This window comes from Tenrec ecaudatus, chromosome X, assembly GCF_050624435.1.
Source record: "Tenrec ecaudatus isolate mTenEca1 chromosome X, mTenEca1.hap1, whole genome shotgun sequence".
NCBI classification, from domain to species: domain Eukaryota; kingdom Metazoa; phylum Chordata; class Mammalia; order Afrosoricida; family Tenrecidae; genus Tenrec; species Tenrec ecaudatus.
Genome location: NC_134548.1, coordinates 2196865 through 2208856, shown reverse-complemented (window position 1 = coordinate 2208856; position 11992 = coordinate 2196865). Strand labels below are relative to the sequence as shown.

General features: G+C 46.7%; 1 protein-coding gene and 1 pseudogene across 1 annotated transcript; both read right to left on the bottom strand.

Annotated features, from left to right (window-relative positions):
* Nucleotides 1-2241: 2241 nt before the first annotated feature.
* LOC142434777 (PRAME family member 12-like) lies at nt 2242-3237 on the bottom strand. The gene has a single exon (XM_075539384.1). It carries the CDS (start codon nt 3235-3237, stop codon nt 2242-2244), a length of 996 nt encoding a protein of 331 aa, XP_075395499.1.
* A 7466-nt stretch (nt 3238-10703) lies between these two features.
* On the bottom strand, nt 10704-11645 carry LOC142434776 (snurportin-1 pseudogene; annotated as a pseudogene).
* Nucleotides 11646-11992: the final 347 nt, after the last annotated feature.

The window sequence follows — 11992 nt, the reverse complement described above, 5'->3', positions numbered from 1 at the left end:
TATCTTGTCCTATGTTTGTTCCAGCAGCTAAAATCACGAAACCTAGGGATTAAAAGTCAATGTCAAAAAACCAAAATTGTCATAACTGAACCAGTATGTCACAGCATGATCAATGGAGAAAAATTTTAAATTGTCAAGAATTCTTTTCTTGCTTGGATCCACAATCAATGGTATGGAAACAGTATTCAAAATATCAAAAGACATTTTATCCTAAGGAAATCTGTTGCACAACACCTTCTTGAGGTACAGAACAGCAAAGATAGTCCTTTGAGAATTAAGGTATTCCTGACGAAGCCATGGTATTCTCCATGGTCTTCTACACATATGGAAGTTAGACACTGAAGAAGGAAGACCATAGTAAAACCGGTGCACTAGAATTCTGGCGCTGGAGAAGATCATTAAAAGTGCCATGGACAGCTAAAATGACAAACCAATGTGCCTTCATAAAAGTGTGGCCAGTGTGATCCTTAGATGCATGGAGCGCAAGACTTCTCCTGAACGTACTTTGAACATATTGTCAGGAAAACCAGTCCCTGCAGAAGGGCTTCCTGCTTGTCAGAGTGGAGGGCGGATAAAAAGAGGAAAGCCCTCATGGAGATAGATTGACACGGTGCCAGCATCAATGGGCTCAGGAATAGGGAAAATTGTGAGGATGGAGACGACTGGTCCGTGTTGGTTCTGTTGTGAAGAGGGTTGCTACGGGTGGGGTGTGATCCTACAGTAACTCACACCGACATCAGTAGGCATGCTCAAGGTTTTTATTGTCATGATCATTAAATATTTTGCGACTCTTATCACAATCCACACATCCATCCATTGTGTCAAGCACATTTGTGCATATGTTGCCAACATCATTTTCAAAACATTTTATTTCTACTTGAGCCGTTCATATCAGCTCCTTATTTTTCCCTCCCTCCTTTTTGAACGCGTTGTTTGTTATAAATTATTATTTTCATGTCTTACATCATCCGCTGTCCCCCTTCACCCACTTTTCTGTTGTTTCTCCCCCTGGGAGGGAGTTACAAGTCGATCCGAGTGATCGATTCCCTTTTTCTCCCCACACTTACACCTTACCCTCTTGGCATCCCTACTCTCATTATTGGTCCTACGTCTTTATCGATCCTGGATTCCCTGTGTTTCCAGCTCTGATCTTTATGAGTGTACATCCTCTGGTCTGGCTGGATTTCTAAGGTAGAAATGGGATCATGATAGTCAGGGGGAGTGGGCAGAAGCCTTAAAGGACTAGAGGAAAGTTGTATGTTTCATTCATACTGCACCCTGAGTGTCTCAACTTCTCCCCGACACACCTTCTGTAAAGGCATGTCCAATTGTCTACAGATGGGCTTGGGGATTCCACACTGTGCTTCCTCCCCACCACCCGCTGCACCCCTATTGAAATTAGTATGATTTTGTTCTGGGTCTCAAATGCCTGTAAAATAATCCCATTGACACCTCATGATCACACAGGCTGGTGTCTTTCCATGTGGACATGTTTGCTTTTCAGCTAGATGGCTGACTGTGTATCTTCAAGCCTTTAAGTCTCCAAATGCTATATCTTTTGATAGACGTGCACCATCAGTTTTCTCCAACACATTTGCTTATGCACCCACTTTGTCTTCAGCGATCATGTCGGGAAGGTGAGCATCACTGGGTGTTCTTAAGTTCGGCACTCTTGCAGCAGGAGAAATGAATAGCACGGGTGCATGGCTTTGGAACATGCGTTTATTTTCTACTATTGCAAGGGGTAGGAGACAGAAATGTGGGGCAGGGCTCTCGGCACTTGTTTTCTCCCTGGAAAGGAGTCAGCGGAAGGTCATGTCGCTTTTTAGCATCGGGGACACCTGCAGTCCTGAAGAACTCCATGTGCCTGGGCATCCACGTCGCCAAGGTCCTGCATATGCCCACGGAAGGGGCCGTGGGTGACAGGGATGTATTTTGCTCCTGGCTTTGATTCGTGATGTGGGTGAGCACATCTGCTACCTGCTGCTGAATCTCCTCTTCCATCACTTTCAGAAGATGGATGTGAAGCAATTAAGGCTTGACTTCAGGAAGGCTGATCACGTTAGATGCATCCTCTGACCGATACCTCCAACCTCCTTCGTCATCATAGCAAACATGACCTCAAGCTCAAGAACTCAATCCAAACCGCTCTAATTTAGGAAACACTAGTCTTTCCAAATACGACATTGGGATCCCGAGGTAGAAGTCAGGATTGAGAACAGATGGCAAAGGGTTGTGGCACTAGTTGTCCATACGGATGCAGATTGCATCGCACAGGGTGCGACAGTGCCTGTAAGCAAGGCGTATTCTTTGGGGTCCATGGAGCTGCAAGGTCAGCCTCAGCTGCACCATCACCTCTGCAAGGGTATGCCAGGGCAGAGTTAACTGGGGGTCCATGTAGCAATTGAGGGGGACAGGAAGCTCTAGAAAGGCAAAGTTGCACCTTGGGAAAGTGTGAAACAGCAGGGTCTGTAGGACAGCCATGGACAACGGGTTTCCGCAGAGTTTCAAGGTTCTGAGCTGAGAGCAGTGACCCAGAGCAGGCTGCAAGTAATCGCAGTCCGAGTCCGTGATGCCACAGTCCGCCAAATCCAGGTGGACCAGGGTGGCTGAGACTCTGTTCAGCAGAGCAGGGAGGAACTCGTAATTGGAGCCAGGCCTGCGTACACCACTCAAGTCAAGGGATTTCAGGTGGCTGGTGCAGGGACATGAGGACAGGTATGTCAAGTCCTGGTCCATAAGCAAGGAACGGCGTGTGTGCAGGGTCTCCAAGGGCGCCTGCAAGCATCTGAGCAGCTGGTGGAGGTGGTTACCAAAGAAGTTCACAGAGTGCAGCATGAGGGTGTGGAGCTGATGCAGACTGAGGAGCTGAGTGGTGAATTGTTGAAGCAGCTTCTGCACCTCGTCCTCATCGTTCTCCCCGGGGACGATGCAATACAGGGTGCATTCAGAGAGGAGGAGTGTATGCAGCTGGACCATCTGGGCCAGGTAAGGAGCGAACCAGTTGAGGCTTTGCAGGTCCCAGCTACCAAGCAATCTCATCTCCTGGACAGAGTCTAGCTGCACTATGTTGAGGATCTCCCCAAGAATGGGAAGCGGGGCAACATTCCGAACAAGCTCGAGCTTCCTGCAGCACAGGTGTGGCAGGTCCTTCGTCTGCTTGACCCTTTCGATGAGGAAGGTGAGCATTTCATTTGGGATGTCTGCCTGAAAGCACAGGTCAGTGAGCACCGTCATGCCAGCCAAGGCTGGATATTTCTCCACTGACCTACATTTGTCTTCTTTGAGGATCTGAGTCTTGGGATGGGTGGACTCTGGATCCTCTTCTGACGTTACAGAGGCAGTAGACTGGCGTCCAGCCCACACTTTCCAGAAGTTGGTCCCAGTGTTCATTTGTAAATCCAGCACTTTCAGTTTGCATCTCCTGTGCTTAACCTTCTGGGAAAGCAGTATAGCAAGGCCATCAAGGGCAGCCTTTAAGATGTCAGGGGGAGACTGACAATCTTCCATCAGAGCCCCCAGAGGGAGCTTGAGGAAGGGCCACACCCCAACCATGGCCTTCACTGTCTCTCTGTAATCTCCGACAACAGCTGCCACAAACAGGGGAGGGAAGAGCTCTGTGGGCAGCCACTCCAGAGAGGCAATGGCTGAGGCCTCATTCTGCAACACGCTCTGGATGGCCAGGTCCAGGAACCTGGGTGGGTTCCTGCTGCTCATGCTGATCAATCTGCTCCAAGAGCGATCCTGACCTGTGAATGAAGAGAAAGGGTCTGCTCAGTGTTTGGGAGAGCCAATCTGGTTGTCCTAGCCCTCCACACTCTGGACTCCACTGTCATCCCCTTAGCCCCTCAGAGAGGAGCTCGCTGACCATGCTAATCTTTCCAGTAACTCACACTGGTAGAGGCTGGTCCACGTGGGCTTAGATTTCAAACTGGATTCTTCTTCTTCTTCTGACTCAAGTTGACCCAGAGGCTGTGGAATCCAAGATGGGCAGTCAGGAGTCTGATGGCAGACAGTGACCTCAGCAGCTGGGGAGGTGAATGAAGCAAAAATAAGTAGGAAATTTGGGGGACGCTACCTCAAGTTTCAAAGACTGAGAGTGAGATGAAAGGGCCTGACATTTCAGAGCTAGGGAACACTTATCCATGGGACTGGAGGTCTCATCCTTTCAGCTCAGGGGCTCTGACAACAGATGGTTTTGCCTCTCTGGATTCATCTGCATCGCTCATTCCCTAGATCATGAATGCAGAATATTCAAACATCACAACAGAGTGAAATCATCAGGAAATAGACATTCCACTCAAAACTTACTTTCTGAGTAAGAAGCCGGATGTCCGCATTCACTTTTTAAAAATTTCTTTTAATGGAAGACAGATGTTTCTTTCCTTTTATTAAATACGTTTATTGGGGGCTCTTACACCTCTTATCATAAGCCACACATGCATTCATTGTGTCAAGCACATTTGCAGGGATGCTAATATCATCGGTTTCAAAACATTTTCTTTATACTTGACCCTGTTTATATACAATGAGAGGGAAACCGATCCATGTACTTATATCTATATGTTAAGAATTAAGGTTGCAGATGGACATGGGGCCTAGATTCAAGTACTACCTCAACAAAAGTCACTTGGTCCTAATTATCTGCATTCTGTGATGCTCACCTTCCCGATACCATAACGTAAGATGAAATGTGGGCATAAGCAAAGGTGGGGAAAGCTGCCTGTCTATGAAAAGATATAGCTTTGGGGGTGTTAAGGGCTTAAAAATTAAATAAGCAGCCATCTAGCTGAAGTGGTTTTCTTGATTTGACTGTTATTGATAACTTATTGAAAATGAAATGTTCTGACTGAAGCCCTTACCTAAAAGACATTTTGTGGGAGTTCATTATCAGCAGGCAAAAGCAAAGCTGGGGCCATGAAGCTGAAGACTTGAATCAGATGCAGGAGAATGCAAATATAACCTCAGACACATTCCACTTGAATGTCAAGAGCATCTCAACAACAGATGTGATCAAGTGAATACGATCGACAGAAAACTGAACCAGCTATAGCATGACATCAATAGTATCATGTATGAAAGAAAAATCCTTCACAAAACAGAAAAGAATGAATGACCTAGCTGGACGCAAAGGATACTCTGAATCCTGACATTGGTAGAAGCATCGCTAAAGCCAATGGAAGAAATCATCAAGAGCTGAGCAGAACATGTAAAACAGAAGACAAACTACACTATTATAGTGAGATATGCTGCTCAAGGTGAAAATCACCAGTGACAATAGGAGGTCAAAGAGGTGGTAAGAGGAGGCCATTCCGTGCATGTAACAGAGAAAGGAGAGGTGGGAAGGAGCTGAGACCCAGTTAAAGCTTTGTCTCACATAAAAGCTGGAAAAATAAAGGCAGAGCCAATTAAATACAGATTCGTTTGGGGTTTCCTCCTGTCTACAGAAAAACTAAACATAGTCATTTCTGCCAAGATCTTTGTTAATAGCTTTGGAATAAAAAAGGGACTTTTTTTATCCATCACATCATCATTGAGGAGGACAAAAGACGAAGCTTTCGCTCATTTACATGTCTTAGTCTACAGGAGACCTCCCTTAAGTCTACACTCTCATTCTGCCCCTGTGCTTCAGCATCATTTACCTGTCTTTCCCAGAGCAATCTGTTCCACCTTGCTTCCAGGACACCGTGAGATTCCGAGCTACTGATCTTCCCCGTGTCCTTTCAAGTTCAACATGAGTATTTGGTGGTCAGAAAATGAGTGTTGGTTCTCAAGAAGGCAGTGGGACTATTCCCTGCATTAGGACAGACTCGGGAGCATTCGCAGGCACTGGTTATACATTGGGCTGCTGTGACCTGCATGGTCAGCAGTTTGAAACCACCAGCAGCTTCGCAGGAAAAACACTGGGCTTTCTTGTCCCATGAAGAGTTATCGCACCAGCATTTCTAAGGGGAAGCTGAAAGTCAGCAGTGACTCCATGTCAGTGTGCTTCAGTCTGAGAGGCTGTCAGAAAGTGCTCGACATGTAAGGTCAAACCCAATACAGACAGAGCTGAAGAACCTTCCTTAGAATTTTTTAAGCACAAGGAACTGAAGAAGACCACAAGTGCTAGAAGCAAAACAAAACAAGACAGAACAGAACGAATCGAAAGTGCGAATTTCACAATCAAAATTCTATGGTTCCCAATTTTGAAAGATGCTGTTTTGGTTAGGAGCATTTGTGTCATTCCAGATGCACAGAAATCCTATAACCTACGAAGGAAGCACTGTTCTGTCCTGTCCTCCCAAGCCACCACTGTGAAACAAATTACCACACAAATATGCGATGAAAAATGCAGGGGCCACCAAAACAAGATGAAGGAACACACAGAGTGGGTTTCCTAAAAGAAGGAGACATTCAACCATGACAAGAAGTAGCGTATGAAACAGGGATTCTAGGACAAGACCCTTTCCCTCTGTCCATCCATGGATCTGGTCTCCCACGGAGAGGCCGCTGTGTTCTCCCATCTCCTTACACCAGCCCTCCAAGATCTGCGTCCCTCCCCATCAGCTCCTCGCAACCATTCAGGTAGTTTTCATGTAACTCTCATTCAACTCACAGTTGCAGACGCTGACAAGGCTCCAATTTCAGTCTTGGCCACGGTCCTTGTTGAAGTAGATCCGGTGCCTGAAGAATCCAAGAAGGCAGGTCGAACGGCAGACTTCTTCGTCAAGAATGTTGAGCCTGAAAACTTCCAGAGAAGCCAGGAAAATGTTGGCAAGGTTCCGTCTCAAGTCCAGAAACCTTCAGGTCAGGTGAAGGGTCCAGGTGCAGAACAAAGCTCCATAGCATTCAGAGAGTCCTTTTAAAGGATAAGACCACACCCACCAGGAAGCTATTGCTTCCCCCTCATTGGCTGTTCACAGTAGGTCTCATCATGGAAGTGATGGCATTTCATGAGATCTCATCAGCCGGGCTGATGCCATCAGAACAGACCAACTCCTGAGAATCCAGACCCAGCCCTGTTCACACAAGCCCTCGGCCATCACCCCTTATGCACTGGGAGGGAGAGGCCACAGAAGATGGTGAGGGTTGTGTTGGCGGGTGAAAAAGGATTAAGTGGGTGTTTACAGAAATGGTTTTATTTTCCCGTTTCTCATACATGCAATATAGTTTTGTCATTATGGATGCTCCTCTTTGTAGCGCACTTCCTGAAGCACAAACTTTCTTCCACTGTACCTCCTCCGACTTATGAAAAAAGTATGAAAAGGAGTACAAATTCCTCCTTGGCTTCCTACTGACTGTCAATCTTTCCAGGAGTCGATGGCTTCATTAAAGCACAAGGACTGGCTGACAAATTTGAACCAGTGACCTGGTGGTGTGCTGACCAATGTTTGAAGGACTGACCTCTGCAGAAGGATCCCACACACTGTCTTAAATCTCAAGTGCTCTCAGGATACAAGCATCAACCTAAGAGTTTCCATGACTGTAACTCTGTGTGGGAGTAGAAAGCCCCATCTTTCTCCCATATATAAAGCGTTCTTGTGTGCTTTTGCCCCATGGGATTCTTTCCCCTTTCTCTCAAGGGCTGTATGAGCTTTGTTGGTAAACAATGCTGCGTGTGTTTGAGGTGGCAGACTCTCATCATTCTCCATTGTAGAAGCTAGTGGTTTTGGAAGCCTCCAACTATTGATTAATAGACAAGCACAGCCGACTACCTAGGCACAACTCCAAAACTGACATCCTTCCGTGCCCATTTCTGTTAGGTCGAGGGAACAGAGACCAAAATTGAATGCACATTTTTAATAGTGTAGCTCCAGGAGAAGTAAATACCACAAGAGGATAGCTTTACAAAGAGACATTTATTTTATCTTAGGCAAAATATGTTAGTGTCAGAACCTTAGACATGGATATGAAAGATTGGATGTTGATTGTCTTGTACTGGGATGAACTGGTAACTTTTCAGGATCTGTGTGCATTCCATGGGGATTCCACGAGTGTTGGCATCCAGGTTCTTCTGAATCTATAAGTTTCCCCTGCAGGGACCCTGGGTTCCAAGGACATGCTCTGCTCCTGTCTGTTGGCCTCTCTTTTCATGTCTTGTAGATGAGAGATGTGAAGCCAGCAAGGAATGACTGGGCTAAGGGTGTAAATGTCAGATGCTTCCTGTAATCTTCAACCCCGATCACCACATTGTTAGAGCAAAGATAGCCTAATCCTCTTGAACCTAACTCCAAATAATATCATTGCATAGTGAACATGAGGGTTTTCCAAGTGGTACAGTAAACCAGAAGCATAAGTGAGGATTAGTAAGGAAGGCAACCACACTAGCTTTCCACATGCATGATGATTTCATCCCAACTTCCCTTACTGGGAGAAAATCTTAAAGTGAGGAATCTGTAGCCTGCAGGGTCGTCTTGGGATCCTCCAATGCCTCTAAAAGACTATCCTAATGCAGAGAACTTTCCGTGCCCTCATAGCAATCCTGAGGCAAAAGGAGCCCCAGAAGGGAGAACTTACACAGAGCTTGTGTGCTGAAGCAGGTCTGCAGGACAGCCATGGAGACTGGGTTTCCACCCAACTCTAAGGTGGTGAGCGCGGAGTACTGGCACAGAGCAGGCTGCAAGGCAGTGAGCTCAGAGTCATCGATTTCACAGTCAGCCAAATTCAGGTGGTTCACAGTGGCTGAGACCCTCTCTAGCAGACTTGGGAGGAATTCGTGTCTTAAGGAATCCCTGAACATACCACTCATATGCGGGGACCTTAGTTGGCTGGTTTGGGGACAAAAGCACAGGCTGTCAGGCCAGAGTCCAAAGCAATGCAGTGCTTTTAAAGAGAGAAACTGCGAATGTGTAGGCCAACAACTGAGCAGCTGATAGACGTGGTCATTGAGGAAGAAGACTGATTCCAGAACGAGGTGCTGGAGTAATGCAGACTGAGGATATGAGAGGCCAGTTTTGCAAGACACTTCTCCACTTTGTCCATGGTACATGACACCAGGGGATCTGGACTTATGTGGGACTTACGTGGGAAACATGGAGTGTGCTCCGGTGACCCATTTGGGACAGGTAAGCAGTAAACCAGTTGAGCCGCTGCAGGTCCATTCTGCAGTGGATTCCCACCTCCTGCACAGAATCCATCTGTACCCCATTTAAGATCTCCTCAATAATCGGAAGCTGTGACAGATCTCCTTCAAATGCTAACTCCTGACAGCAGAGGGGTGGCAGGGTCTTTCCACAGTTGACTCTTGTAATGATAATAGTGAGCAATTCATCTGGTACTGATTCAAGAAGGCAAAATGCTTGTGAGCAAATACATAGAGGCCAAACACTGAGGCTTCTCTCTTGCTACGGGATCCTTCCCTTTGGAAGTCACAGTCCTGGGTTGGGTTGTCACTGGACGCAATGGATTGGGTTTCAGACCACACTCTCCAAAACTTGGTGTCAGTGTTCAGGCATATATCCACATCTCAGAGTTCACATCCCCTGGGTGGAATCATCTGGGAAGCAGGATATCAAAATATCCTGTTGAGAATGCCAAGACTTCATGAGAGCCCCAAGCGGGAACAGGATAAAAAGCCAAGACCCTACCGTGGCCTTCGCTGCGTGTCTGTGTCCACCGACCACAGCTGCATGGCAGTGGGGGGAAGAGTTCATGAGTAGGGACCTTAGGACGGCCATGGCTGAGGCCTCATCCTGCCACACACTCTGGATGCCCAGGTCCAAGAGCCTGGGTGGGTTCCTGCTGCTTCTGCTGATCAATCTGCTCCAAGAGCAATCCTGACTTGTGAATGGTACGAGACGTCTGCTCAGACTTCTGGGAGATCTACACTGGTTGTCCTTGCCCTCCAAAACTGGATCATGGCACCCAGAGCTCCTCAGAAGGGAGCTTTCTGGCTTTGTTACTCCTCTTATCAACTCACAGTGGGAGAGGCTCGCAAGATCCATGTGAGACTTACATTTCAGTCTAGCTACTTCCTCTGTCTACGTTGGCCCTAAGGTTTTGGAATCCAATATGGGCAGACCGATGGTGGACAGTGACCTCAGCAGCTGGCAAGGTGGATAAATCAAAGATCAATAGAATATGTAGTCATTGCATATTGAATCGAACCATCCCAAGGCTAACTAACTCTACAGGAAAGGCAAACTCAAGAGGCATAATGGTGCGTTCATCAAACGGAAACTTGGAGATCTGTATTGAACTACAATGCTCTCTGTGATGGATATCTATGGGAATACAAGAAAGTGTAGTCAACACAATGATGAGTAAAATTTCCTCACGAATCACTAATGAAGACACTGAAGTAGTTTTCCAATCTCTTCAGTATGAAATTGACCCAACATGTAGTCAAGAGGCATAGATAATTATTGGTAATTGGAGTGAGAAATTAGGAAACAATGAGGTAGGGAAAACAGTTGGAAAATATGGTCTTGGTGATAGAAGGATTCGGGAAATCACAAGGTAAAATTTGTAAGTATACTTTAGACAAACATTGGTCACATTAAGGCAATCTTGTTGACTGATGAATAACCTGCCTCCTTCCCCCTCCCATGTCAGAGAGTCCCAGTAGTCATTTATTTTAAAATATGCTCCTATGTAATCAAAATCAGAACATTTTAATTAATATCATTGTTCCCTTGAATGTTTTAACCATGATTGTAGTATTTTTATTTTATTGACAAGGGTGTTGTTATCAATGCTATACCCCGCAACATTCACTAACTCTAAAGAATAACAGCATTAATTTTGCTGGCTGATTTGCAGCAGCTGTTGCCTTGTGTACTCTCGCTGGGTGGTCTGCAGACCAGCGGCATCATGTAAGGCCATAGCGAGCCCACCAGGCGTTTGCTGCCCGGGATGTAGTGGATCTTCTTGTGGTAGAAGAGGAGCCCGTCCTCCTCAAAAGGGAAGCCTGTGGCCAACACCTCACACAGCCTCTTGGGGAACACTGGAAGTTCTGGGCCCCACAAACTAAAAAGGATTGAGCTTTGTTTGCTCTCCCAGGTGGCCTTCCTCAGCTAACTTCGCATGCATCCTGTAGAACCAGAAATCAGTGGGGCAGTCATAAACGGGATGTCCTCAGTAACACATCAGGTCCAGAACGTAGTAGGTCTGGTGCGCCTCACTGTGAATGCACTGCACAATGGTGTCGTCAGTAGCTGTCCATGAGCTCTGCCTGCTGCCTCCCGGCAGGAGGGAAGGAAACCTGTTCACGCAGTAATCACTCTTGGTGTAGGCACTGGTGCAACCCCTGGAGGCCACGATGAGCGCTCTTTTTCCAACGGGGCACAAGACCGGAATCCACTCCTGCCGAAAGTCCGCGGGGACATCAATCAGCCACTCAGAGAGCATCAACTGATTGGCATAGCGCTAGGGGAGTTTCTCGTCAATGTCAACATCCATGTCTTCATCATCTTTCCTGTGTTCCTCCTCCTCACTCTGCACTCCGGTCCAGTCATCTGCAGCCAGCCTTCTGGTGTGGTTCACAGAGGCCAGTCGCTTGCATTTCTGCAGTTCCAATAACGATGGTGCAGCTCATCCTGCTCCAAGGAACTGCACTTGGGCTTGTACTGGGACAGGCGGGGGTGTGAGGCTGCACGGCCGTTCAAATCTCGGGAAACAGAGAATCTGCTAGCTAGGGCTGGACTCAGCTCTTCCATCGTTCCATCAAACTTCTTGAACAAAATAAATGGCAGCTATGCACGACTGACTCTTGCCTATACAATCCACGGAAATCAAATCCACTACAGAAGTTGCACAAGTGTTTCACTACATAAGGGACCCTAACACCAAAGATAAGTAAGGACAAAGTGCCTTCATTTATGAAGGACACAAATATGCAGACACATTAGGGTCGCCATTCCCATGAAGTCTTCATACCATCAGACCATTCAAAGACGGGATTTTACTTCACTAAGTCCTATGTTCTAAAGAGTTTAGAACATTGGCACTTTCAAATGAGGCATCTGAGCAAGATGCTAGGGTAGGACTCCTGATTATGCAACCTAAAGTC

What these genes read in the sequence shown, in the direction of transcription:
- LOC142434777 (XM_075539384.1), bottom strand. Translation starts at nt 3,237, where the DNA reads ATGACGGTGCTCACTGACCTGTGCTTTCAGGCAGACATCCCAAATGAA.